The following is a 26,631-nucleotide window of genomic DNA, read 5'->3' as shown; positions in this document are numbered from 1 at the left end:
CTCAATTTCTGCCCTGCAAGCTGGTTCATCTGTACCATTTTTCTAGGTTCCACATATATGCGTTAATAGACGATATTTGTTTTTCTCTTTCTGACTTACTTCACTCTGTATGACAGTCTCTAGATCCATCCACGTCTCTGCAAATGACCCAATTTCGTTCATTTTTATGGCTGAGTAATATTCCATTGTATATAGGTACCACATCTTCTTTATCCATTCGTCTGTTGATGGGCATTTAGGTTGCTTCCATGACCTGGCTATTGTAAATAGTGCTGCAATGAACATTGGGGTGCATGTGTCTTTTTGAATTATGGTTTTCTCTGAGCTTTGATTCTGCTGGGAATCCTCACACCCACTGAGGACTTACTCCCCAGGACCTTTCTCATCATGTCTCCAGTGGCTTTCACCATGTTTTGCTTGTTTGTTTGTATGAAGATCCTCAGTAAGATATCGTTTTACATCACAAACCAGTTCACACATACACAAAACTGAAATAAAAGTTTGGGAAACAATATTCACCTTTATTCTATGTAAATTGCACTCTGATATTTTCTATGTTTTTATTTTTTTAAAGCTGGTCTCAGGACTTCCCTGGTGGTCCAGTGGGTAAGACTCCATGCTCCCAATGCACGGGGCCCAGGTTTGATCCCTGTTCGGGAACTAGATCCTGCATGCATGCCGCAACTAAGAGTTTGCGCGCCGCAACTAAAGATGCTGCCTGCCACAACTAAAGATCCCATGAGCCGCGACGAAGATCCCGTGTGCTGCAACTAAGGCCTGGCACAGCCAAAATAAATATAAATAAATAATAAAGAAAGAAATAAATACTAAAAAAAATAAATCTGGTCACAACTACTAAAGTGATTTCACAACTACTCACTAATGGTTCTGAACCCACCACCATCCCCTCTTCCTTCCCCTCCTAGCTCAGCTTCTCTGAGACTTCTCTCTCTGACACCCCCCTCCACCTTTCCTCCCTTTTCCATCCCCAGTAGCTGAGGGGAGAACCTCTCCCTCCTCCTTGCCAGCAGTCTGAGGAGCCCCTACCATGGGTTTATTTCATGGAAGGGCCCCCAGGGACAGCATTGTCGGGAAGGTAGCGTCTGCAGGATGTTGTCCTTGCCTAGAATGACCAGCAGAGGGCAGAACACCAGGACCTCCAGGGAAGCCGGGTCTGTGCCTAGCCTGGCCCCTCCATTATGCTAGATTCCCAGGGCTGTCCACTCGTTATCTTTGGTTTATTCATTTGTACATGACATAGTGTATATTCAATACACAATGCCTGGCGCATAGTAAGCCTATAAAGAGGAATCACTCAGTCATTCCACACCCATTTGTTGAGCACCTACTATGTTCTAGATGCTGGAAATACAAAAATCAAAGATTTGTCCCCCGCCCTCAAGGAGCTTGAAACTTGACTAATAAATGGAAGACTAAAGGAGAGTTTAAAATGAAAGGTTATAGGCTCAGGAGTACATGTAGACACCAAAGGTAAGTGAAGTCCAGCTAGGTAAGGTTAAAAAAAAAGAAATCCAGACCAAAGCTCAGAACAGCATGAAGCGCTGTTGTAAAAAGAAGGAAAATGCGCTTGTGTAAAAATGTAAAAAGGGTAAAAAGCGCTTGTGTAAAAAGAGGGAGAATGTTTATATGTGTTGACTTGTATCTGCATAAAACATCTCTGAGAGCTCATGTGAGAAACAGTTAACGTCGGTTTCTCCAGGGAGGAATATAGGAGAAGAGGAGGGAGGCACTGTTCATGGTATGCCGTTTTACACTTCTTTCTTAAATTCTGAACTACCTAATTTTGAATGACCTATTCATTCAGTCATAAAGGAGAGAATCTGGGAAAGCTTTCCTAGAAGGGATGCTTCAGCCTAGTTGTGACCCTACATGAATTAGCTGGATACAGAAGGTGTCTCAAGCCCAGCACGAGCTGGTGGAGGAATTAAGAAAAGCTCCACTGATAGAGCCCTGGGGGCAGGTGGGGTGAGCAGTGGGGAGAGCTGAGGCCTCAGGGGTAAGCAGGGGTAAGCAGGACCCTTACCCATGGTGTGGGAAGGGCCTCGGTGCTCAACCCACAAGTCTTGACTTGGTCTTACAGGAGGTAAGCAAGGGAGCCACAGAGAAACACTGCAGCCAAGCGTTGGGGGTGGGAGTAGAGGGGCCAGATGAGGGGAGCTCAGTGGGAGGCTGTTGGAACAAAGGGATAGACAGATGAGTGTGTGAGCAGGGTAGAAGATAGAGTCTTGAGGAATTTGCATCTGATCAGACGGCATGGGGCAGTGGGCAGAGTCCTCGTCTCTTCTTGGCCTTTTTCTCCTTTCCTGGCCCCACTGGTTTGTTTCCTCAGCTCCGATGCTGCAGGTGATGTCACCCCCTTCACCCATTTCCGTGGTCTGGTAGAGAAAAGTCAGAGCGGCCAGGGGGACATTGAGACACTACTGCAGATAAGGTAAGGGGTCCCTGGAGAAAGAGAACCAGGCATGACTTTCTTGACGTAAGAGAGGCCATTTTTGGCCTAAGCCATTTGGTGATGTAAGCCTGGCCACAATGCTTACCCTTGAACAGGTCTCAGTAATGAAAGATTTTAAGGGAACAAAAGAATGCAAAAGCAAACAACTGTTATCAGGCGAGAGAAGTTATTGTACTATATCAAAGATAATATATCAGTTGTAAAGACTCCCAGTTTTGCCTCACTGGTAAAGATTAGCCTGAAGCACTCAACCACCAGATCAGCTGGAACCTAAGGGATGATGATGTGGACCTTTTCTGACCCTCATGACTTCAGTCAACTCAAGCTTGGACTCCTGTGGACCCTTCATGAATATGCACGTATCCTTAGCTTAAAACTTTCCCAATTTGATTGTTTGAGGAAAGATCCCTGGTGTTCTCCTTACTTGTTGTAAGTAATAATCCTTCTCCCGCTCTTTGGCTTGGTTGTGTCTTTTAGCTTGAAACCCACCAGGAGGCAGACTGGGTATTTCAGGTAACAAAGGTGAGCAGAAGAAACCACTGCTCTACCTGGAGCCCTGATAAGGGTTCAGAGTCCTGAGGAATGAAGGTGGGAGTCCACCCCTGGACCAAGAACTCCAGCCAAGAAGGAAGCCATAGCCCATGACCTACACCCGTGTGACTGTAGGCCCCATCTGTTTTTCCTTTCTTACTGATGGAGCCGTATGAAATATTCACACTTCCCCATTAAAAAAAAAAAAGTATTATATTTAAATGTTTCCTCTTCTTTTCCTGCTCTTAAGCAGAGTATATTGGGGTGGCTGAATTTAGTATTTTTATTTTTATTTTTTTTTGCGGTACGCAGGCCTCTCACTGCTGTGGCCTCTCCCGTTGCGGAGCACAGGCTCCGGACGCGCAGGCTCAGCGGCCATGGCTCACGGGCCCAGCCGCCCCGCGGCATGTGGGATCCTCCCGGACCGGGGCACGATTCCGTGTCCCCTGCATCGGCAGGTGGACTCTCAACCACTGCGCCACCAGGGAAGCCCCTGAATTTATTATTGAGGTCACAGAATGGCATAGTGGGGTTACTATGGAATTGGGAAAGGAGTGGACAGTTCCCGGGAGATCCTGGATTCTGACCAGTGGCCCATGACCTCACCTGTAGGAGCAGGACACACCATAGGGCTGTGGCCCACTGGGGAGGGGCTGAGGGAGTTTGCAGCTCAATGCATTATGTTAGGTTTGTTTTCAGATCAATGTATTATGTTAGGTTTGTTTTCAGATACTTGCTTTCAATTCTCTCTCTCACCCTCCAAGCCAGAAACTCGTCAGCATCCTTGACCACCCCCTGTCCCTCGCCTATCTCTCAATGAAATGTCAAGATCTGAAAACTTTATTTCGCAAAGAACTCCCCCTCTAGACTTATAGCCACTGCCCTGACCCACCTCTCCCCTGAGCTCACAATCATCTCCTTAACTCCCTCTCTGCCTCCACGCTTTCTCCTTTCCATCTTGTCAAAAGCTATTCCCTTCTAAATGCAAACATTACCAACCCACTCCCAGCAGATTCAGTGGTTTAGTATTGCAGACAAGACCCTCGGATGGTCTCCAACCCCACCTCTCCAGCAGCAGATCCTAAAAATCTAGGCCTTTCTCTTGACATTCCAACAACTGACCTGATAGGTGTTTGCATACAAACCCATGTTCTTTTTTTCTTCTTTTATCTATTCCTCTGTTCATACTGTCCCTTCAACCAGATTTGCCACCCATCCACCCTTTACAACTTAACCCCTTAGGACTCAGCTCCAAGTATCACCTACGTTTCGAGGTCTTTCCTGTCCTCCCTCCCGGGATGCAACGCAGCCCCTCAGCTGGATTTGACAGCCCTTCCATGTGTCCCCCTCATACTTCACGCAGACCTCTCTGACATTGCACTGAATGCACTGCATCATGAACGTCTGTCTGTGGCCCCTTTAGACAGTAATCTTCTTGCTAACAAGGCCTAGGAATTAGTCTTCCCGACCTTAGCAGGATCCAGCCTCCCTCATGCTAATCAAAACCTAGCCTTCTGCGGCTTAAATACCCTCAGCAGCTTCCTATTGCAATGAGGGTCAAAAAGAAACTTCTTACCTGAGCTCACAGCAAGATCCTTTAGACTTGAGCTCATCTTCCTCTCCAGCCCCATGTTTCACCCCTCCCAGGTCTGTCCTCACCCCCCACGCCCCCACTTGCCTGCAACAGTTCACTTTGACAGTTCACATTGCCCTGACTGTCCACCTGCTGTGTGTTCCTGCACCACCCTTGACTTTCTTTTCCCCACAGCAGCACTTACTGATTAAACTGTATCCCTGTTTCATGCCTTCTATGCTAAATTCCATGAAAATAAGAGCCATTTGAATTTAGCTCACTTTTCTATCCTAGCCCAGCATGGAACAGGCACTCAATAATATTCAATAAATCATGACAACATGACTTTACGAGCTCTTTTTGTCACCAGGCCATCTGGGGTGATCCAAATGACCAGGGGGACTTCCACAGGACTGGCCATGAGGTGGGGGGAAAGGACACCCCCAACTCCAGTCCTCAACCCGAAAGCTCTGAATGGGAATTCTGGCTCCTAGGCAGACAGTGGAGGGGGGAAATGGGAAGAGTAACTGTTTCCCAAGGACCGTCCCAGGTCTCAGGCAACTGCAGTCTTTTCAGACCCCACGAGTTTAGGTGTCCACTGCTGAGCCAGGGAAGCTTTCCTGGGAGTGTTTCCAAGTGGGGTCAGCAGTGACCAGGCAGGTGGTAATGGGAGAGAAGAGTTCAAAGCAGGACTGGGGAGTGGATTCCTGATGCACGCAGCCAGGCATCTCTACTCATTCTGTGACTAAGAGAAGGTGAACATCCACTGGTTCCCTGGGCGTCCCAGGATACTTGACTCTGGATAAGGAGGGGGCTGAGGAGGGGCAGGCATTCAGGATGAGGGCCTCCAGTGCCATCAGCTTATCATACAACCGCCTTTTTCCTTGAAGGGATTCTTGTCCTCAGGGATGCCTTTGAGAAGAGGGTCGTTTCCCGCTTCGGCCTCCACGTAGTCCTTGATTTCCTTTCCTGTCTTAGAAATCTGCGGAAAGTAAAGTGTGCTCTAGCCCCTGTCTGTGGCTCGGGATTCATGACTTGTTCAGTCCCAAGAAAGCAGGCTTCTGGGCAGGGTGGGGATAGAGGCCGGAGAGGAGAAAGATGAGAGGCACAGGCAGGTGTGAGTACCTTGACCAGAACCGCAGAGCCTGACTCTTACCCTGAGGGACTTTTTGGCCAGGTCCAGCCCAGGGACAGGGCCGGACCCACTGAGCCCTCGAGGCTCTGAGGTTATCTCTTACACATCTTTGTGGGATCAAACCCTGGCCTCCTTCCACTTCCCATCCCATTCCAGAGGCACCTCCTGCTCTTTCTACTGTCCTGGAGAAGGCCCACCACCAGGCTGTCCATCACTTCCTCCTTCGTGTCCCAGCTCCATGAGGACCAGAAGGGGATGGAGAAGAGGAAGCAGGGAAGGGAATAGGAGGCTCACCGGAGCTCTTGGGTTCTTCACTTCCTTCTTCAGCTGCTCCACCTCCATCTTTAAAAGCTCCTTCTCACTGAGCTCCTGGGTCATCCTGCCCTGGAGAGACCAGGTCCTGGAAAGGATTCCACGGCTGGGATTGCAAATCCCCTGGGCTCCCCCAGCTCCCTCCTCTGTACTCCCCACACCTCAACTTCTACCCTCTTCCCTGCTCACCGTATATTCTCATCACTCACCGTAGATTCACTGCACCCCCACCCCCATCCCATTATGAGTCTAGCCTCCAGAGGAGAGGATGCTCCCAGCCTCATGGGGGAGGCACACCCAATCTTTGCCCTTTAGATAAGACCTGTCTATGGAGGAAAAGGGAATCAGAGCATGGAGAAGAGAGAGAAGAGTTTCTTTCAGTGAGGCAGATTTGGGAAGCAAAGTTATTGTTCCACCTAATGACACAGGTAGAAGTTTTCAGGAAACTCCAGGTCCTGTCAGAAGACAGAGTAGTTTAGTGACTAAGAGAAAGACTCTGGAATCTGCCAGCCTCCAACTCTGATCGTGACTCTGCTGCTTCCAAGTTGTGTGGCCTTAGGCAAGTTGCTCATCCTCCTTAAGCCTTAGTTTGCCCATCTGCAAAATGGGTATAATAATGCTACCTACCTTATATGATTATCGTGAGTGCTAAGAAAATAATGCATGTAAAATATTTTAACACACTGCCTGGCACATAATGAACACGATACATTTATCATCATCATCATCCTCATCATCACTACTACAGGGTTATCAGGAAGGCCTGCCCAGTGTCTAACCCAATAACTCTAAGGCTAGCTCCCAGCCCAGTGCAACCTTAGCCCCTCTTACCTGCCAAGAAAGAACGTGCGCTTCAAGTCTTGTCCCCAGCCCAGACAACATGGAGTTTGAGCCTCCTAGCTCCTCAGCAGCTGAAAGTCTTTGGATAAAGCAGATGGTTTGGAAGCCCAAATCTCTGATGCCTAAGCTGATCACAGGCTCAAGGTTCTAAGCCCATCCAGCAGCCTGAGCCTCCAAGACTGCCGCCACTGCAGGCACCCTGCCCCCTGCGTCGGCCGCCCTCCTGTAGTGACCCCTCTGGCTTACAGCCCGCTTCCCTGTTCTCACCTCCGGCCCTGATTGCTCCCCTTCCCCGGCCTTCTCTCCCAAGCCCTCTCCTCCCCCACCTCTGAGCCTGCTCTGAGGCTGTTCTTCCCAATGAGGCAATTCCTAGACAGGCTCCTAACTTCCCTCACCCGAGAAGCCTTGTGTCCCCATTTCGAGCCCCACCATTTCACCTTGCAAGGTTCTCCCAGCTCAATCTTCATTCACTCATTCGGTAAAAATGTACTCACTTAGGACGCTGTGCCTGTCAGCACTTGGGCCCATGGCCACACCTCTAACACCTGTGTCCCCACGTTTTTGCCTCCATGCCTCCCCTTGAGCCCCATGTGTGGGTCTCCCTCAGCAGTCCCCGAGCTCAGGGCCCACGTCCTGATCTCTCTCTTGGTCTCCTCCCAGGACCACCCAAGCGCTGTGCCATTTAACAGTCACTGAGCTCCTGCTCAGGCTGACGCCCGTCCAATGACAGGAAACCCTCTCAAGGAGCAGATGTTAAGGGACCGATGTGGTCAGTGAGGGATCCTCTTCTTTCTCCTGACTCTAGAATGAATGACAGACTCCCCAGTGGGAGGGGCCGGGAGGAGGCCCGGAGTCCATCCTAACTTCCCCAGCTCCAGGATCCAAGTCCCACTCACAGCTCTGAGTACTAAGAAATTGAGATCAGGACAGGACCCCGGAGGTCATCCGGTCTGAGTCTCCTCCTGTGAATGCAGGAACTGGAGCACAGACCTCCTGAGGCGGGCTCAGGGCTCCGGCCGGCCACCGCTGCCTCCTAAGACTGACCTGTTAATCTGGAATTTAAACTTAGTGCTTCTCAAAGCCAAGTCCTTCCTGTTGTCCCATCTGAGTCCCTTGTTCTGCGCTTAGTCAATTTCATCTTGTCCTGCCGCTATCAGGCACAGAGCATGTATGTACACCAGATCTTCATTGCAGGTAACCCTTCAGAGACTTGATAATGATTCTCAGGGGGCCTCTGGCTGTATCTTCCCGGTGTCCAGCATGGTTTCCCTGGCTGCTGCATCGGTTGTTTTCCACTGTCGCGGCACCACTGCCCTAGGGCCCCCAGCACAACCGGTCTCCGTATCCTCTCCACCCTCCAGTCCCCTGTCTCTTGGTGACTCATCCCCGAGCTTCCCAAGGAAGCCCCCACCCTCTGCCCTTTCCTCCCCTTCCATGAGTGGAAAATCCATCTCCACCCCCAGAGCAGGCCAGCCCCCTTCCTCCTGTCTCCCATCCCAGCCCCCGCTGCAGTTTCCTCTCCAGGCCCAGGGAGCAATCACAGCCGCCCCGACCTTGGCTTCCTCTGCTGGGAGGGATTGGGGGGCTGGGCCCCTGCAAGGGGCCCCCAGCTTCCCCCTTCCCCTGGGCAGGGGACAGAGAAGCACAGGCCCAGGGAGCGGGGACTAACTTCCTCTTGTGCCGGAATGAGCATGTCTGCCCTTTGCAAGTGGGTTTGGGTCTCTCAAGCAGAGGAAACCAAAAGCAGTGAGAGGGAGGGAAGGCGGAGCGACCAATCAAGGGCAGGGTGAGGCGCAAAACCAGCGGCTCCCCGGGGAGCCAGGCAGAGGCGGGGGGCCATGGCGGAGCTGCAGCAGCTGCAGGAGTTTGAGATCCCCACGGGCCGGGAGGCCCTGCAGGGCAACTACAGCTCCCTGCTGCGAGTCGCAGACTACTGCGAGGACAACTACGTGCAGGTAAGCAGAGCAGGCGCAGCCCCGGTGGCCCAGCCCCTCCAGGGGCCCGGACCCCGTCCTGACAGGTGCTCGGCCTGGGCCTTGGCTGATCTATCCTCCCACTCCAGGCCGGCTTCATCCCAGTCCCGCAAACTCTAACGCTGACTCGTGCTCTCCAAGCCCCCACTGTGCCCCTTCTCTCTCCCAGAGCCTCAGGCATGCCCGGCAGGCAGCGCTACCCCGTCCTGCTACAGGCCTCATCCTAGGCTCATCTCCCTCCTAGCCTTTCACTCAGATCCAGAGGCCCAAAGACTTATCCTCACACACCTGTTGATGCCATCATTCCATGTTCAGGCTGGCTCTGGGTGAGACTTCAGAAGAACTTCCCATTGTCATGAGCTTGAGATGGACGAGGGAAAGTTCTGCTCCTGAGATCTGAGGGAGAGCCGAGAGATGTCAGACTACGCTAGGTTAAAGAGATGGGGTCTGACTCAGAGGCAGGGAGATGGACAATAAGACTGCCAGGAACAGGCTACCAGCAAAAGATAAGGATGGTGGCATTTTAGAATAGTTTTCTAAATTGTGGGGTTGTCCCAGGACCGCAAGTCTGGAGCACGGGAAACTTAACAACGATCGAGCACCTCTGTTATTTCATTAACCTTTTTTTTTTTTTTGCGGTACGCGGGCCTCTCACTGTTGTGCCCTCTCCCGTTGCGGAGCACAGGCTCCGGACGCGCAGGCCCAGCGGCCATGGCTCACGGGCCCAGCCGCTCCACGGCATGTGGGATCTTCCCAGACCGGGGCACAAACCCGTGTCCCCTGCATCGGCGGGCGGACTCTCAACCACTGCGCCACCAGGGAAGCCCTCATTAACCTTCTTAACCACCTTGTGAGACAGCATCATTATTCCAATTTCATAGATAAGGAAACAACAGTTCAGGGAGGTGAGGTGACTTGTCCAAGTCATACAGCTTGGCAATGGTAGAGCGGGCATCAGCCCAGGACTCCTGACTTCTGACGATGAGCCCTCTCCTCCCTGCCTTCCCCTCCCTGACATGCTGTATGACTTTAAGACAGTTATTTGCACTGGGACCTCCCGGCTCAGTAGGCGTGTGGGAAAAAATAATAATATAAGGAGCAAGTGCTTATGGGAAAATGGCAGATTAAAGAGAGTCAATGGTAACAAAAGTTAAGCCGCTTTGCTCTGCACGCAAACTGCTCGCATTGCCTCCTTCAGTCCTCACCCCAGTCTGTGAGGTGAGGACCACTCCTACTTCACAACCAGGAGGCTGAGCTTTGGAGAATTTAACTCACTTTCCCAAGGTCTCTAAGCTAGTGGTAGAATCTGGATTCGAACCAGCAACTCTGACTCCAGAGCAGCACCCCCAAACCTCTAGTTGAAAATGTTACCCCGCGTGTAGATATTGAGTGGCTGATTGTAGCTACTGCAGATGAGCTGGAATGTGGCTTGTGAACCAGCTCTATTCTCCAAGCCCTGGAAGGCATGCTCCTTCTATGCACTAGGATGGAGGCTGGCCTTCCCATTCCTTCAGTATCTTCTGCGCATCTCAAAGCACTTCCAGATGGGTTCTCGTTTGCACGCAGTGTGCACACAGAATTTGAGGTCGCAAAGAGCTGAGCCCAATTTCCAACTTCTGGACCTGAGACAAGTTTCCCCTCTGATTCTTTTTTTTTTTTTTTTTTTTTTTTTTGCGGTACGCGGGCCTCTCACTGTTGTGGCCTCTCCCGTTGCGGAGCACAGGCTCCGGATGCGCAGGCTCAGCGGCCATGACTCACGGGCCCAGCCGCTCCGCGGCATGTGGGATCTTCCCAGACCAGGGCACGAACCCATGTCCCCTGCATCGGCAGGCGGACTCTCGACCACTGCGCCACCAGGGAAGCCCTCCTCTCTGATTCTTATACCCTCCTTCTCGGTGGTCATATGGGTTAAATGTAATAATGTATTAAAGCATTTAGCCCAGTGCCTCCTCCTTAAGAAGGGCAGGATAAATGGCAGCTGTTACCATTATCACCACCATCATCATCTTTCATCAGAAGGATGGAAGACACATACAGATATTAAAAGTCAATTCTAGTGAGGTGAAGCAGCCCTTGCACAGACACTCAGGGCATCGGAAGCCCTGACCCAGGCCAGAATCTGTAGATTTATGCTTCCTTCATGCAGAACACTAACTACTAGACCACACAACCAGGTACCTTTCCTGACTTCTCTGACGATCTTTGTCTGGGGAGCAAATGCTAAGGAAGGGTTTGGATGACTTCTCAGAACTGGTCTTAAACAAAGCCTGGTTCCCACACCCTCCCTCCCTCACCCCTCCCTCCACCCCAACCAGGTGTCAGGAAACCCATGGGGAATGGGGGAGGGCAGGCTGGGGTGAACGGCAGAGTTCTCCGTCAGGGTCCATTGGATTTGTAGACAGGGTGATTTGCATGATGAATAAGCAATCAGCCATGAAGCTGGATCCCAGACCTTTGTCTCTCCAGACCTCACTTTCGATTAAGACCAAAGCCAGGGGTCAGTAGGCATCCAGGCTCTAGCCTCCCAGAGCTGGGCCCAAGCAGACATTTTTCCTGTTTGGACTGACAGGAAAAATCCAGTGATGAATTCCATATGCCAGTCCAGGGAGGGGACAGTACAGGAGAGGCCAGCTGAGACCAGAGAAGTAGTCACTGCTCCATTCTGGGCCTTCGTCCATCTCCTTGCCTACTAAAGGAAGGTCTTGGACTAGAATAAGACCTGCTATGATTTCCGGTTTGATTTCTTTGCCTTTTCAAGGCACTTGGTGACATATGTTGATGAGATGTAAATTAGATGCAAACGAGCAGCTCTTTCCCTCAGTTGGAACAGAAAGGCAGGGAGGAGCACCTGAGGGGAAAAGCATGGAGGGGGTGTGTGGGGCGGGGTGTGTGTGTGTGTGTGTGTGTGTGTGTGCTGTCCAGAAGGTTCTAGGCCTGCCCTTTGGCTCAAGCCTGGCTTGGGCTACACTGGAGGCACCCAGGTCTCTCTCAGCACCCTTCTCGGACAGCTTCTAGGTCTGTTCTCCACTGCAGGCCCAGAGGAGTACCTGAGAGCCCTTAGCAAGGAGACCTCAGCGTGCAGCCTTGCTGGTCACTCTGCTGGCCTCTCCCCAGACTTGCCATGGATTGGCCCGCTACCCTCCATGTCCCTGACCTGAGATGAGGAAGCTGTCTGGGGAAGCAAATGACCAGAGAAGCTTTGTCCCAACCCGCACAGTCCGATCTGGGACGGAAAAAAAACCCTCTTCTGTCTTCAGCCACTCCCTGCCCACCCCAACGCCACTGACTGGAAGTGTGGCCCTGGCCAGCACCTGGCACAGTGCCGGGCACGCAGCAGGAAGATGCCCAGCAAGTGTCTGGGTTTGCATTCAATCCGCTGAGTAACTCACAGACACATATTCATTAAGTACCGTCTGTGTATTGGGCACTATTCCAGGACAGGATACAGAATATGACAGATGCGCTCCCTGCCCTCACAATGCTTACGTGTGTGTGTGTGTGTGTGTGTGTGTGTGTGTGTGAGTATAGATAATAAAGTACATAGATAAATAATTTCTGATCGTGCTAAGTGCTATGAAGAAAAGAGAACAGAGTAAATCTGATAGTGAGTCAATACAGAAGTGGGCTGGGGGAGATCTTAGGGTGGTGAGGGAAGGTGTCTCTGAAGCGCTGAGACTTAATAAGGATTCTAGAAAGAAATACAGCCAGTGCAAAGTCCTGAGGTAGAGGAACTCCCCTGGTGGCACAGTGGTTAAGAGCCCGCCTGCCAATGCAGGGGGAGATAGGTTCGATCCCTGATCCGGGAGGATCCCCTACGCCACGGAGCAGCTAAGCCCGTGCGCCACAACTACTGAACCTGTGCTCTAGAGCCCACGTGCCACGACTACTGAGGCCGTGTGCCACGACTACTGAAGCCTGCACACCTAGAGCCCGTGCTCCGCAACAAGAGAAGCCACCGCAACTAGAAGTCCGTGCACCGCAATGAAGAGTAGCCCCTGCTCGCTGCAACTAGAGAAAGCCTGCACGCAGCAACAAAGATCCAACGCAGCCAAAAAAAAAAAAGGCCTAAGGTAGAAACGATCTTAGCTTGATCAGGAAGAGAGACCCAATGGCCAGAGTGGCTTGAGGGGCGTGAGTGAGGGAGAGTGGAAGGCAATGAGGGTGAGAAAGAAAGCAGGAGCCAGCCTTGTGAGGCCCTATATAGGCCACGGTTAGAAGTAGCTTTATTCTCAGTGTGTTGGGAAGCTGTTGGAGGGAATGAGTGATTGAAATCACCCTTCCTGGGCCTCAGTTTCTTATCTATAAAATGGATCAGATTATCGCTTCCCAAACACCAGCTTGAAGACTGGAGATAAACCAGGAGCACAGGAGTCGCCTGAGGAACTTTTAGAGGTACAGATTCATTGGTCCCGCGCCCAGGGGATTCTGGTTAGAAGGTCTGGGATGGGGGCATGAGGTTGGCTGTTTGGTTTTCAAGTCTGAGAATATCTCTTCCAGCCAGTATTGACTTCCTCTTTCCTTTCTACCATTCACCCTTTAGCTCCCGCCCCCACCCCCCTCAAAAAATATCTTCAGGAGGATGGTGGAGCCAATCCTGTGTGACTATTTGAGCAGGGTGCCTTTTCCTTCCCTTGCACCCAGTCCTCAGGGCTGCAGATTCACTCTCCTGATGTCCCCTGAGTCCTTCTTACTACATCATTCTTACAGAAACCTCCTCAAACAGCTGAGGGTTGCCACTTCCTCCCAACTCAGCCCCCACATTTCCTATACCCCATCCCAGCCCAGCCCACCCAGCCGCGGCCCCAGTGGAATATGCTGGCCTCAGGCCAGGGCTGTGTGTATTTCAGGCCACAGACAAACGGAAGGCGCTGGAGGAGACCATGGCCTTCACCACCCAGGCCCTGGCCAGTGTGGCCTACCAGGTGGGCAACCTGGCTGGACACACTCTGCGTATGTTGGACCTTCAGGCGTCCGCCCTGAGGCAGGTGGAAGCCCGTGTGAGCACGCTGGGCCAGGTAAGGGCTGTGGGAAGGCTGCTCGCCTCAGACCCCAACTCTTCAGCCCCACCTGGACATCTTCTGCAGCAAAATTTCTTTCTTGCCTCCCTCCATGTCCAAATGCCCACCTGTATCACAGAAGGCTGGCACTCCCCAAACTTTTGGAGCCTTCTAGTCTTTGTGGCTGTGTCTCGGGGGTGAGCCTTGCTGCCCCATCGGACCAGGAACTCCCCGATGGCAGAACTTTATCTTTCTCTGAATTCTATCCTACATGGTAGAAAGCAGGCTCTCCCTATCACGGTGGCTGCATAGGACAGGAAAGAGGAAAATGGACCCTGTTTCCATATAAACACGGGTGGTGATTTTATAAATATCCCAGACTCAGAGTGCTTGCTTGGCAAGGTCATCCTCAGCCCTGGAAGCACTGCCACCACCACACAGCAACCCCAGCCCATCTAGCATACGCACCCTCCTCCTTCCTTCCTGGATCCTTGGCCAAGGAATTGCCCCATAAACCACACGCACAGATCCAGTTACACATGGGTCTGGCCTGTGCATCTCTCCCATGTTCAGTGTGGGTGTGTCTTTTCCTCTCACCCCAGCAGATTGGAGTTCCCACCCTCTCAGTGCCGTAGGTTTCTCCACAGTACATTCCAAGAGGAAGTTAATTCACTTATATTATTGTCCCCCCAAAGGAAGAGCTGATCCAGCCACAATTCTCAGCCACCTCCACTTTATCTCCCTCTGCTCCCAAGCCAGCCCCGTCTCTTCCCAGCATCCCCAGGGATGTTGTGTTTTCTCTTCCTCAGTTCCTGCTCAGCTAATAATAACCCTTGCTCTCTTCCACCAGGAAGTTGCTCCAGAGTGGTTCCATTCTCAACTGGCAACCCTTTCCCCAAATGCTGTCTGCCCTTGGGGACAAAACTCACTCTTTCTCTGGACTTCCCTGCCTCCGATGGTCCCTCCTCCCACCCCAAAGCCTTAAGGGGAAGGGTGCTGTGCAGAGGCTGCCCCACTGTCATCTCCAACCCTGTCTTTGCAGATGGTGAACATGCATATGGAGAAGGTGGCCCGAAGGGAGATCGGCACCTTAGCCACCGTCCAGCGGCTGCCCCCCAGCCAGAAAATTATCGCCCCTGAGAGCCTGCCTCCCCTCACGCCCTACTACAGGAGACCCCTCAACTTCGGTTGCCTGGATGACATCGGTCACGGGGTCAAGGTAGAGAGAGGGGCTCCTCCTCTTTCTCCAGAGCCCACCCTCTTCTCTTTTTTTTTTGGCTGTGTCATGCAGCATGCGAGATTTTAGTTCCCTGACCAGGGATCGAACCTGTGCCCCTTGCAGTGGAAGTGCGGAGTCTTAACCACTGGACCACCAGGGAAGTCCCCCCACCCTCTTCTGCCTCATGGCTCTCTTCTCTCTAGACCCTCAGTTTTCTTCCACAACCATGTTCTTGTCCCAAGCTGCAGTCCCTTTCCGTCCTCACTCCCTAAAGCCACCACCCTAAGTGGCTACCTTACTCCACAAGGCCTCCTTAGAGGAGTCCCTTCACCCCCTTCCTCCTTAAAAATTCTTCATGACCCCTCTCTTCATAACTGACCTTTACTCTGTATCACACGATCTGCTGCGAGTGACATCTGGGCACTCCACCCCTCCTTGTGGGTGGCGGGTGTGTGTGAAAGGGAAGAGGGGGGAGGGAGAATGTCAGGGTGTGTATGAGAATGGCAGGCCAGCCACATGAGATCGGCAACTTCCTCTGTCTGGAGGTTTGAGGTCACTGCACTGAACAGTCACCCCAGAGCTGCTGTTGGGTGGGAAGGGGCTGGGACGCAGCCACTCACAGGAGGACACGGTGAATGACTCTGGCATTTTCTTGACAACCCATGTCCTTCTGAGAGGTGGGAGAGGACACACACCCCCATCACATTTTGCTGATTACTTGTCCCCACACTCCAACATTCCAGACTAGATTGGACGTTCCCCTGCATCTAAATGGCCCCTTGCTATCCTTAACACGCCATCTCCCCCCAGAAAGAGAAAGCACACGCCCTCCTTCAGTCACCAGGCCTCCTCACCAGTAAGTTCTTCCTTCTGTCCAACTTCAATTCTTTATGCGTGGGCTCGAGTCCCTTTTTGTCTTGTCCCTTGTGAAGGATAGCAGAGGACATCAGCCCCCATGCACCCCCTCTAGGTAGGGGAAACCCTGTCACTAACAGAGGTGCTCTCTTGCATGTGGGTTTGCACCTTGTCACGGGTACACTAAACGTTCTGCTCCTCTCTGCCCCAAACTCCCCAAAGCCAGTTCCCCAGGCCTGCGAAAATGACAGGTGGGACATTTCTAAGTCAACCTCTACCTCCTCAGCCACGCACTGGCGTTGGGGTTTCTCAGAGTCAGGGACCACCAAGCTGAGCGCTGAGACGCTTTTGCGAGCGGGTGGGGCTCAGCCGCTGAGGCTCTGCAGAGGAAGTGGCCTTCTGACCGTGCCTGTCTGAGCCTAGGCAGACTTGAGGCCTGGGATCCAGGCAGCGAGCAAGAGTGGGTGGGGCGGGGGTGGGAGAGGGGGGCTGGGAAGTGGAACCGGGAACTTGCTGTGTCCGCGCTCTCCCTCCCAGTTCTCGTCTGCCCCTCCCGCATTTCCTCTCTGGGATGAGGGGCCTATTGCAGGCCACCCCCCGGTGTCAGCCCCGCCCCCTGTTCCCCCGCAGGATCTGAGCACACAGCTGTCGCGGACCGGGACCCTGTCTCGAAAGAGCATCAAGGCGCCTGCCACACCCGGCTCCACCACCCTGGGGTGAGGCCTCCCCGCAATTCACACCTGCGCCGCTCCATCCAGAAACCCTACTCCTCCATAGCCCCCTTCAAGCCGGGCGCCAAACTTCCTCCTCCGCCAGTTGCCACCTCCTCCCCGCACCGACCGCCTGCTCGCCTGATGCCTTCCCCTTGACGACACCCCTTCTCTCTGCCCACCCCCAGGAGAGCGCCCCGGATCCCCGAGCCAGTGCAGCTCCCCATGGTGCCGGACGGCAAACTCTCCGCCGCCTCCTCTGCCTCCTCCCTGGCCTCGGCCGGGTGAGCCGCACAGGTCCAGGTTGGGGGTGGTCGTGAAGGGCGGGGGCTTAAGAGGACTCAGGGTCACGGGGGCGGAGCTTATGACGGAAGGGGGCGGGGCCAGTTGGTTGCTGAGTTAGGAAGGTGTCCCCCCCCCCCGCCCCCAATCTAGCCGAGCGCCCGCTTTCTCTGGTCTTCAGCAGCGCCGAAGGTGTCGGTGGGGTCTCCACGACCCAGAAGCAGGCAGTACCCCCACCTCCACCCCCTCCACCTGCTGCCTCCGAAGGTTTCCTGCCGCCCCCTCCGCTGGGGGAACTGTACCTGCCCCCAACGGGTAAGGAGCTCTGCCCTCTCCTCCTAGCTCAACTTCGGGGTCGTTCTCACCTCCCAATACTTCTCCCCACCCTCACCCTTGTTGGGTCCAACTGGGTCTATGTCAGTGACCACTTTGTCCAAGGCAGGAGTACCGGGAAGAAAGGCAGCGGAGGGAATGAACTAACATAATTTAGCCCCCGCTTTCTCATCCATTTTCTCCCTTTTACTTAACCTCCTAGGATCTTCACACTCCCATTTAATAGATGAAGCTGAGCCTGAGAGGTTAAACTAAGTGCATTGGCTCACTCAGTCAAGTGGCAGAGTCTGACAGCCCTACAACTGTTCAATGTTACCGTATTTACTGAGCACCTACTACCTGCTAGAGGCATTGTGGGAGGACCAGGATGAACGGGGGCTGAAAGCAGATTGCAAAAAACGGGTAGATCCTGGGGCCCTGCTCTCCAACACTGAAGTTTCTTGGCCTGGAGGCGGTTGCCTGTGTGACACTTGCAGCCTTTCTGCTTTCCCTCCCAGCCCCAGAGCTGCCCATGCCCCTGGACCTGCCCCCTCCTCCACCCTTGGATGTAGATGATTTGGGGATACCACCTCCGCCACCACCAGGCTTTGGGCCTGAAGAACCCAGCTGGGTCCCTGATGCATACTTGGAGAAAGGTACTTGACACCTGGGATTGAAAGGCACCAGATCCTGGGGTCAGGATTCCCCGCTCTTCTAGCCCAGAGCCATTCTCCCCTCCAGCTGCAAAGGGGTGAGGCTGTTGTTCCCCACACCCCCATAGAGAAGAGAAGCAGCCGGCCTGATATTGAATATTATCTCAGCTGGGGAGGAGTCCCGGGGCTTTGGAGAAGGCGTCTCCTGCTCCACCCCCCACGTTGCTCCCTAGGGTCCAGTATGTGGGCTCCAGCCTCCCTGTGGCCGGGCAGGAGGCACATCTCACGGCACCTTCTCCTCCCGCCCTGCAGTGGTGACACTGTACCCGTACACCCGCCAGAAGGACAACGAACTCTCCTTCTCTGAGGGCACCGTTATCTGCATCACCCGCCGCTACTCCGATGGCTGGTGTGAGGGTGTCTGCTCAGAGGGGTCTGGATTCTTCCCCGGGAACTATGTGGAGCCCAGCTGCTGACAGTCCGGGCTCTCTGGGATGCTGACCCAAGCACAGCCTTGAGTGAGCCTCTTTTTCTGAGTCCCACACCGAAGCCAGCTCCACAGTCAAGACTGGACCAGGCCTGCACACCTCCTGGGCTGTGAGCTGTGTCTGTTCCTTCTCCAGAGGCCTGCTGGAGACAGGAAAGAACTGGAAACCAAGGAGTTTGGTGACCTTATCCACAGGGGACCCTTACGCCATGCATGACAGGGTCTCCAGCTGCAAGCGCCAACTTTGAATAAAACTCTGATGCCCTGATTGCCCTGCAGGGCTGGGGAACCGAGGGACTGAAAGGCAGCCCACTTGTAAGGCTCCCGCTAATTGAGCGCCCCCGCTTGCCCTGAGCAGCGGTATCCCCCATCTCCTCGGTGCTCACTGAGCCCTCTGCGCTCGACCCCTGTGCCCCTCTGCAGAGACGGGCTGCACCCTGCTCTTTTGCCTGTTGCTTGCTTTGTTATGCATTTAGTTTTGGTTCCCCAAGCTGGGCACTCCTCCCAAGAGTGGGGACCAGCTCCCTCACTTAAGTGGGGCTCTCTGAGAGCAGAGATCACCTCGCCCTCATCCCTCAGGTTGCGGCGCAAGAGATCTCAGCCACCTTCACCTCCTTTCTCTTTTTCTTTTTTTTTCTGTACGCGGGCCTCTCACTGTTGTGGCCTCTCCCGTTGCGGAGCACAGGCTCCGGACGCGCAGGCTCAGCGGCCATGGCTCACGGGCCCAGCCGTTCCGCGGCATGGGGGATCTTCCCGGACCGGGGCACGAACCCACGTTCCCTGCATCGGCAGGCGGACTCTCAACCACTGCACCACGAGGGAAGCCCCTTCACCTCCTTTATAGCTCTGAAACACCAAAAGAGGGAGGAGGGCCTTGGGTTTCCGCTGGCTCTGCTTTAAAACATCATGGCTTTCTGTTCCATACGGGAGAAGGGGGACTCAGAGGGCCCAGTCGGCGGGGCAACTTTGGTTAAGTCCCTGGTTTCTTGCTGCATAGACGAGGCTGGGGTGCGAGGAGATATCTTCGGGGTCTGTGAGGTCCCTGGCTGGCCAGACCCGAGCCCCGGACAGTGTGCTACCTCATTCGACCACAAGGAGGTGTCTGTGCCCTCTGGCTTTTTTTCCTGTGGGGATGCTGACAGGGTTGGGGGGGGGAAGGGAGGCCAGGAGTACAGTGTAGGGTCACAGTAGGTAAAACAAGATCTAGGCCTGGGACCTTCGGCAGAGAGCGCCACTCCTCTCCGCGGGGAGTCCGGTGCGGGGGAGGGGTGGTGGAGAGTGCAGGGCCTGGGTCCCCTTGACAGAAGACTGGGGGTGGGAGGTCATGCAGCCCAAGGTTTAACTAAACCTTTAGTTAAAGGTTTAGTTGGTTTAACTAAACCAACGCAGCGGGAGATGTTCTACCCCGCCAGGGAACCCCTTCCTCCCAGCTGGGAGGACCAGGTTTTTGGAAACGCTGCTGCCTGCTCAGGTATGCGCACCACCCGGGTGGGGCAGACTCCGGAATTTGCTTGCAGTGGAACTGGGGGAGGCAGCAGAGCTGGGTTAACTGCATAGACGGGGACAGCTCCGAACTCCCTCTTTCAGTCCCCAAATGGACGAACCTAGGATTCCGGAAATTCCCGGAGGATCATAACAAAGCGAAAGGGAAAGGGGGTAATAAAGCTAGGTGTGTCTTTCCCGACCCCCACCCCCTCACCCCCTCCCCGCCCGGGTGCCCCCTGCAGGCCCCGTCCTCAGCACGTCTTCAGCACCTGTTGCAGATGGAGGCGCACTTCGGTGGCGGTTTCCCAGGGCACCACCCTGGCGCAGAAGGAGCTGGGCTCGGCCTTCTGCGCCTCCTGGATAAGGCGGTGCATGGGGTAGCCCCGGCGCGGGAAGGCCACGTCGCCTCCTGCCAGCACCCCCATGGGGCAGAAGTCGTTGGCGCCGTCGCCCACGTAGAACAGGCGCTCGAAGTGCACGCCGTCGTGGGCCCGCTCGCGCAGGTAGTCGCTGAGCACCTTGTGCTTGCACATGTTGGCGGGGCAGCGAGCGCAGCTGTGCGCGTGGAAGGGCCGCAGCGCCAGCAGCCCCCGAGCGTCGGGCCCCGACGGGTTGCTGAAGATGCGGCGGAACAGGCCGTGGTGGCCGGCGGCGCGCAGCGCACTCTCCACGCCAAAGGTGTTGGCGTCTGAGATAAGAATAACCTCAAAGCAGGCGCCCTGCTTGGCCACAAACTGCAGCAGCTCGCCCATGCCGGGCGACAGGGGGATGGCCTCGTAGATGGCGCGCAGGTCCCGGGGCCGCACGCCCTGCTCGCCCAGGTACTGGAAGACGCGCTGCATGTACTCGTTGTAGAAGCCCTCGCGGTAGGTGGCACGCAGGCTCTCAGGCAGCCGCTGGCCCGGCGCGGCGCGCACGATGGAGTCATCGCTGTTTTCATCCACGATAGTCTCGTCAAAGTCGAAGGTCAGGAGGAAGCGCGGTGCGCCCTGCGCAGCCATCCCGCCGTCCTGGGAGCAGGGGAGAGAGGAGGGAGCAAGCGAGAGGGGGCGCGGCGGGAGCCGGCCAGGGAGAGGCTGGTTAGCGGGCCTCGGCCAGAGGCGCTGGCACATCCAAGACCTGAGGAGGACCCAAGGCTGGTTAAGCAACGCTGTCCTCACCCCCAGCCTTCCCCGCCCACCCCCTTGCACCTCTCGGTTAACTGCGCTGGGGTTTATCCTCAGGGGACCATCCTCCTCGTGAACCCAGAAGGGCTTCTTTGACACCTGCTTCTTCTACTCTCATCCGGGGCTATGGGGGCTTAACGAGGGTCAGCTTAAAGGAGTGGCAGAGTGGCTTCCAAGGGGGCGCTCCTTTGGGGAGGTTTCTGGACTATTCTGGAGACTTCCAGTGACCCCAGCTGTCCATTGGATACAGGGAGGGTGGGAGGGACTCTCTACTCCCTCTTCCCTAACATAGTTAAGGAAAACCACCCGTTCACCCAAATGCAGCAGCCTCCTCGTTCCCCTTTTTGGCCATGCACAGCCGACGGCTTGTGGGGCTGGTGGACAGGAGGAGCCAGGGAAGACTTGCTAGCACCACCCAAAGCATGTGGGCGATCAGTGCCAGGCCTGGAGAGGTAGGGGCCTGGGCTTCTGCACTGGCCAGAGAATTGGATTTTAGCTCTTGGAAGAGCCAGGTAGGTGGATTGACTATCCCAAATCCAGGCAGGCTCTCTGTGAGCTGCCTCCAGCCAGTGGCACTGGGCAGGGGTCCGAGGATGGGACACAACTTCTCGGGGGAGTTTTAGGGCCCTGTGCTGGCAGCTCGTCACTAATCACTTGCCAATTCCCTGGGAGGAACTTGTCAGCAGGTGGGGTTTCTGCGAGAGTCCGAAGCAAGCGGGCAGCAGGAGAAGCAGTGGGGCTTGGGGAAGTCGGAGCCTCCCACACCAGGCCACGACATACCTGGGAGACAGGTAAGGGAGAGGAAAGAGAGCAGCAGTGGCTGAAAAGGCAGAGGAGGCAGCAGGTAGTGGGGACATGGGTGGGGGGGGGGGGATGAGGCAGGAGTGGGGAAGAAGGGGGCTAGAGGAGGAAGTCGTGCCGGGGCCACGGGGAGGAAGGAACATGAAGTCAAGACCCTGGGTTAACCATGTTGCGGGGGGCGGGTGGGAAACACAAGGGAGAGGATGGGAGGTAACAGGGCAAGTGTGAGGGCGCGAAGGCAAGCAAATGGAGAGCAGAAGCCCTCTGCAGCCTGGCCCTGCCTCTCTGCCTGCCAGCAGCTTTATGTGACAGAGGGACAGCGAGCAGATTACGTACAGCTTCAGAATATCCACCATGCTGCCTTTCTGCCTCTCAACCCCCCACCCCAGTTAGTTGAGACAGAGCCATTCCTCTTTCTGGTTTCTTCCTAACTCCCTTTCCAATATTCCTGTGATGTTTATGGCCTGGTACATCCTGTAAACAGAAGGCCAAGCTCCTGATTTCCAAACTGGGATTTGAACCTGCTATCTGCCTCCCTAAGAGAATTGTCCCTTTGACTTCCATCCCTAGAGTCACTCTCTGGTCTCACCAACATCTATCTGTGAGTTTCAGTGGCCCACGATCCCTGGAGTAAAGCATCAGGGCCCCACCCCTGGGATGGAAGCTTCCAGGGATTAGTGGAGGTGCAGTAGAGGTGAGGGCAGGCTTAAAAGGGGCTGGATAGGGCTCCTCCCTCCCCATGATGGGAACATGGGAGCTGAGGCCTCATCCTAAGAGACCCCTGGAGGGACCCACTTACCCTAGATAGGCATCGGAGGCCAGCAACTGGAAAACACCCGCTCATGGTCAATACATCACCCTGGGCACCACCTGTAGGGACTGTTGGCCTCCAGCTGTCGTCCAGAGCTCCTAACAACCACACAAGGTCCGTTTGAGGGTCCCAGTCAGGTGGCTTTGTTTCCTTGTCCTAACCCCTCTCCTGAGCCCCAGGAACCACTCAGTAAAAACAGCCCCTCAGATAGGCCAAGGACCACAAAGCCCTTGCTGGGCACCCTCTTAACAATCCCCTACGATGCTGGAAAGGTTACAGATGATATTATTGGAGACCTAGAAAGTTTAACCAACTTGTGCAGACATCACCCACTGTATGTGGCAGAGATCTCAAAACCAGATCTCAGAGTCTGAGACCAGTGCTTTTTTCTCTGTATGGTCATTGCCCCATTCTTGTGTACGGCACATCATAGTTTACAAATCATCTTCGCTCACATTCTCTCCCTGCTCATCACAATCCCATGAATTCAGCAGATGAGAAGGGCTCAGAGATTAAATAACTTGCCCAAGGCTATGATGGTTCCATGGCACAGAGCCTGGTTCATGAAAACCTGGCCACAGCCTTGCCTGCCCTCTGCCCTCAAAGGGAAAGGGGCAGATGACCAGGCTCACTGCACCACAGCTGGAAGGCCGGGACCCCTGGGCACCACAGGTGATCTGGGACTGTCTTCCTCCCTGGTGCTTCTAGAGGCTGGCAGTCAGCAGGAGTCGGGTTGAAATTTCTGCCGGACTTTGCTATGTAACTTTGGGGACAGGGTTTGGCTTCGTGGGGGGCTTCACCAGTGCAGCTACAAACCCACAACTCCAGTGCCTCCCCTCCATCCTGGGGTTAAATGAGAGACTAGATGCAGCTGGGACAGGTCTGGAAAGCTACTGTGAGCCAGGAGACTAGACAGGCTAAGGAGCAAAGGAGCAAAGGTCTGGCTGGCTGCTTCCCTCTGGTGGTGAGAGTGGGTGACACTGGGTACCCCTCTGACTTTGTCAAGTTGACTCTCCCCAGAGCATCCCAGGACAGCATGGAGAAGCTGTAGCCCTCAAGACAGAGACTGGGATATCCCAGGAGGGAGGGGCTCTCTTGCTCTCCATTTGAGGTACCCCATCCCTCCCCACTCCCTGACCACACATGCGTTAAACCCTTTTGCTAGGGATGGGATGTGGGTTTCAGCCTTTTCCCTAAGAACTTGTAATCTAGGAATTGAAGAGACACAGTTCAAGAAGATGGGAGAGGGCTTCCCTGGTGGTGCAGTGGTTGAGAGTCTGCCTGCTTATGCAGGGGACACGGGTTCGTGCCCCGGTCTGGGAAGATCCCACATGCCACAGAGCGGCTAGGCCCGTGAGCCATGGCCGCTGAGCCTGCGAGTCCGGAGCCTGTGCTCCGCAACAGGAGAGGCCACAACAGTGAGAGGCCCGTGTACCGCAAAAAAAAAAAAGAAAGAAAAAGAAAATGGGAGAGAAGGGGAGGGAGGCATGTGAGGTGAAGGAAGGGCACGTTTAGGGGGTTAGAGGTGGGAGGGCTGTCCCCAGGCCCCATCTAGAGGGAGTTTCAGCCTTCCAGAATCCTGGCTGATATCACATGTTCCCCAGGGGCCAGGCAAATCCAAAGAGAAAAGGTCAAGGGATGCCACTCCCCTTGTAAAAGCAAACATGGACAGACATGCGCCGGGCAGATACAAAGCTAAAAAAGGGTCTCCAGGAGCCACCCAGAAGCCAACTTTCACTGCCCTTGGTGCTTTTTCTTTTCTTTTCTTTTTTAAATTTGGTGGAATAGTCTACTGGGTTTTAATCATGTTCAAAACTTCTCACAGCAAAAGAAATAGTTACATTTTTTTCATCTAATACTAGTATTTAGGGAAATCAGTTAAACATTTATTTGGTGAGTTGCCCTTGTTTTAGTCCCCACAGCAGAAAGCAAGGCATCCTGGGTTTCTCCCCTCGAAACTGAGAAGGCCATGCTGTGATACCCACCCCTACCCCAGAGTAGTCAGAGGGACCCCAGGCCCCGCTTGGATCTGCCTCCTGTGACATTCAAAAAGGTACTCACCTCTGCTAGCTTTGTCCTGAGTGATCAAAACCTTTTGTGGTCACCAAAAAGGGTCCCTCAGAGGAAAGGGGGACAGGACCTCTGAGCTTCTCCTGCAGGCTAGAGTAGAGAGAGAAGGGTTTCATCAGGCTGGCAGGGAGTCCACGTTCTAGTCCTACCTAAAAGCACTGCTTCTCTCCTCCCCCCTCCCCCCTCCCCCCTCCCCACCCACCCCGTTCACCTTTTTACACAAGTGCTGCTACATTACATCTATGGGAATAGGGTGCGAGGACACCTGGGGATGAGGGAGGGAAACAAGAATAGGCCCTAAGTTTGAAAGGCCCCTCTTAATGGATGGATGGAGTTTTAGCAGCTTTAACGGTTTTCTACGAGAAACGTGCAGGATAAGGATGTGGTGGGGGCAAGGACCCCAGAGATACTATAGTAACGCATCCTCTTAGTATCAACCACTAGAAACCAGATTCCACCACTAGGCTGGAGTTCTCTCCCTCCCCCAGACAGCACTCGCAACTTCGTCATGGTCTATTCCTCGCTCACCACCACCAGCAGTGAATAGGAAAGGCCCAGAGAGGTCAAGCTAACATCCTGGGTCACACAGCATCAGAATCAAGATTAGAACTCAGGGGTCTCTACTGCCTCTTGGGAAAACTGCAGCCAGAACTTTCCCTATTGCCCCCCTGGGTTGTGAGCTTGCAGTCCTGACTAGCTGGGTTGAAGTCCTGGAGCTCTCGTGCCAGTGAGGAAGCTGAGACCCTGAGTCACCTCTGGTCTCGCCCTGCCTGGGTGGACAAGCTCGGAGGGGATCGTCAATGGGCAAGGAGGTGGCAGCTGACGGTGGAGTTGGGGGAGAGATATTTTTAGAGGTGGCTGGAAAGCAGGCACTCTGGCACACCCCCAGCTGGCGGGTGCTTCGCTCCAGTGAGGGGCGGCGGGCGGGCAGCTCGGGAGTCGAGGGGACTCGTGGGTGGCAGGGAGCAAGGGAGCACGGATTCCTAAGCCTTGTCCGAGTCGGGGACGGACCTAAACCCGGACAGCCCGTTCCTGGGGTAGGAGAAGGGGGACTCATTCCTCCGCCCCGGAGACTCCCCCAATGACACGCGCGTGAAAGAGCGCTCTCAGACTCAGCGCAGCCGCCACCCCACACTGGGACCCCAGCATTCCCCACCTCGGGAAACCCAGGACTCACGTGGGGAGCGGTGGCTGCAGACGTCTGTCCCGGCTGAGTTTGGAGTGTAAAGAGTGGGGAGAGGGGCTAGCTGAGGTATTTGGGCGCAGGATGGAGCAAGGGGTGCTTACGGGAATTGAAGGGGACGCGGTGTCTTATCCGCCCCCGGATTTCTTGGGCTCCGGCTCTCACGAGTCCCTCCACTCCCGAGGGGCCGTGGATGATGTGCATCTGGACCGCTCTCTCCACTTGCCCCCCATCCCCACCCCGGGCCGCCGCCGCGTCCCCTTTAAATACCCGGGAGCCTGAGCCGGAGCCCAAGCCGCGGTTGGCGCTGCGGCTGCCGCAGCACCCGGGCCCACCGCAGTCCCCGCACGTCACAAGCGGCTGTCCAATCACAGTGGCGCCGGAGAACACTAAGGGGGCGGGCCTCCGCAGGCCACGCCTCCCGGCTGCCCCGGAGGCTCCCGGAGCGCAAGCGAAGGTGGGATTGGGAGCTGCGGGAAAGGGTAGGAGAGTGGAGGTGGAACGCGTCCCTTCAGAGGGGCGTGGGTGGGGGGCACTCTCATTAAAGCGGCTGCGGGCCTCTACGTAAGTCCCGAGCACACACCTGGAGGTGCTCGGGCTGTGGACTTTCTCCACCGCCGCCTCCAGAGCTCTGATCCCGGAGATTTGCAGAAATGCACCCTCATCTCCAGCCCTTATTCCGTTCTGCTCTCCTAAGCCCAAGAGCAGGGATCGGTTGACCCCGCCGAGGAAAAGCAATTCCTCTCCCACGTGCGCATAGCTA

The 26,631-nt window shown here is 54.7% G+C and overlaps 3 protein-coding genes across 5 annotated transcripts; 1 reads left to right on the top strand and 2 right to left on the bottom strand.

Annotated features, from left to right (window-relative positions):
- Positions 1 to 5,070: 5,070 nt before the first annotated feature.
- GNGT2 (G protein subunit gamma transducin 2) lies at positions 5,071 to 7,957 on the bottom strand. The gene is made up of 4 exons (XM_079905865.1): positions 7,909 to 7,957; positions 6,856 to 6,943; positions 6,007 to 6,112; positions 5,071 to 5,559 (listed from the first exon to the last, which is right to left on the bottom strand). The coding sequence occupies exons 3-4, from the start codon at positions 6,088 to 6,090 to the stop codon at positions 5,434 to 5,436; spliced, it is 210 nt and encodes a 69-aa protein (XP_079761991.1). The 5' UTR covers positions 6,091 to 6,112; positions 6,856 to 6,943; positions 7,909 to 7,957; the 3' UTR covers positions 5,071 to 5,433.
- Positions 7,958 to 8,542: 585 nt separating this feature from the next.
- Positions 8,543 to 18,483, top strand: ABI3 (ABI family member 3). 3 transcript variants are annotated; one of them, XM_079905864.1, is made up of 9 exons: positions 8,811 to 8,819; positions 13,153 to 13,229; positions 13,685 to 13,852; positions 14,877 to 15,053; positions 16,539 to 16,624; positions 16,807 to 16,902; positions 17,082 to 17,215; positions 17,710 to 17,868; positions 18,178 to 18,483. In XM_079905864.1, exons 3-9 carry the CDS (start codon positions 13,718 to 13,720, stop codon positions 18,339 to 18,341), a joined length of 951 nt encoding a protein of 316 aa, XP_079761990.1. In that variant the 5' UTR covers positions 8,811 to 8,819; positions 13,153 to 13,229; positions 13,685 to 13,717; the 3' UTR covers positions 18,342 to 18,483. The 3 variants fall into 3 exon arrangements, with proteins under 3 accessions (XP_079761989.1, XP_079761988.1, XP_079761990.1); XM_079905863.1 differs by lacking the exon at positions 13,153 to 13,229 and having other exon boundaries at positions 8,543 to 8,819; XM_079905862.1 differs by lacking the exon at positions 13,153 to 13,229 and having other exon boundaries at positions 8,671 to 8,819; positions 17,731 to 17,868.
- A 1,419-nt stretch (positions 18,484 to 19,902) lies between these two features.
- Positions 19,903 to 25,905, bottom strand: PHOSPHO1 (phosphoethanolamine/phosphocholine phosphatase 1). The gene is made up of 4 exons (XM_079905321.1): positions 25,863 to 25,905; positions 24,677 to 24,775; positions 22,604 to 22,713; positions 19,903 to 20,847 (listed from the first exon to the last, which is right to left on the bottom strand). Exons 3-4 carry the CDS (start codon positions 22,646 to 22,648, stop codon positions 20,089 to 20,091), a joined length of 804 nt encoding a protein of 267 aa, XP_079761447.1. The 5' UTR covers positions 22,649 to 22,713; positions 24,677 to 24,775; positions 25,863 to 25,905; the 3' UTR covers positions 19,903 to 20,088.
- Between the last annotated feature and the right edge of the window lie 726 nt (positions 25,906 to 26,631).

This window comes from Stenella coeruleoalba, assembly GCF_951394435.1.
Source record: "Stenella coeruleoalba genome assembly, chromosome: 19".
Taxonomy (NCBI): Eukaryota; Metazoa; Chordata; class Mammalia; order Artiodactyla; family Delphinidae; genus Stenella; species Stenella coeruleoalba.
This window is presented reverse-complemented; position numbering and strand designations above follow the sequence as displayed.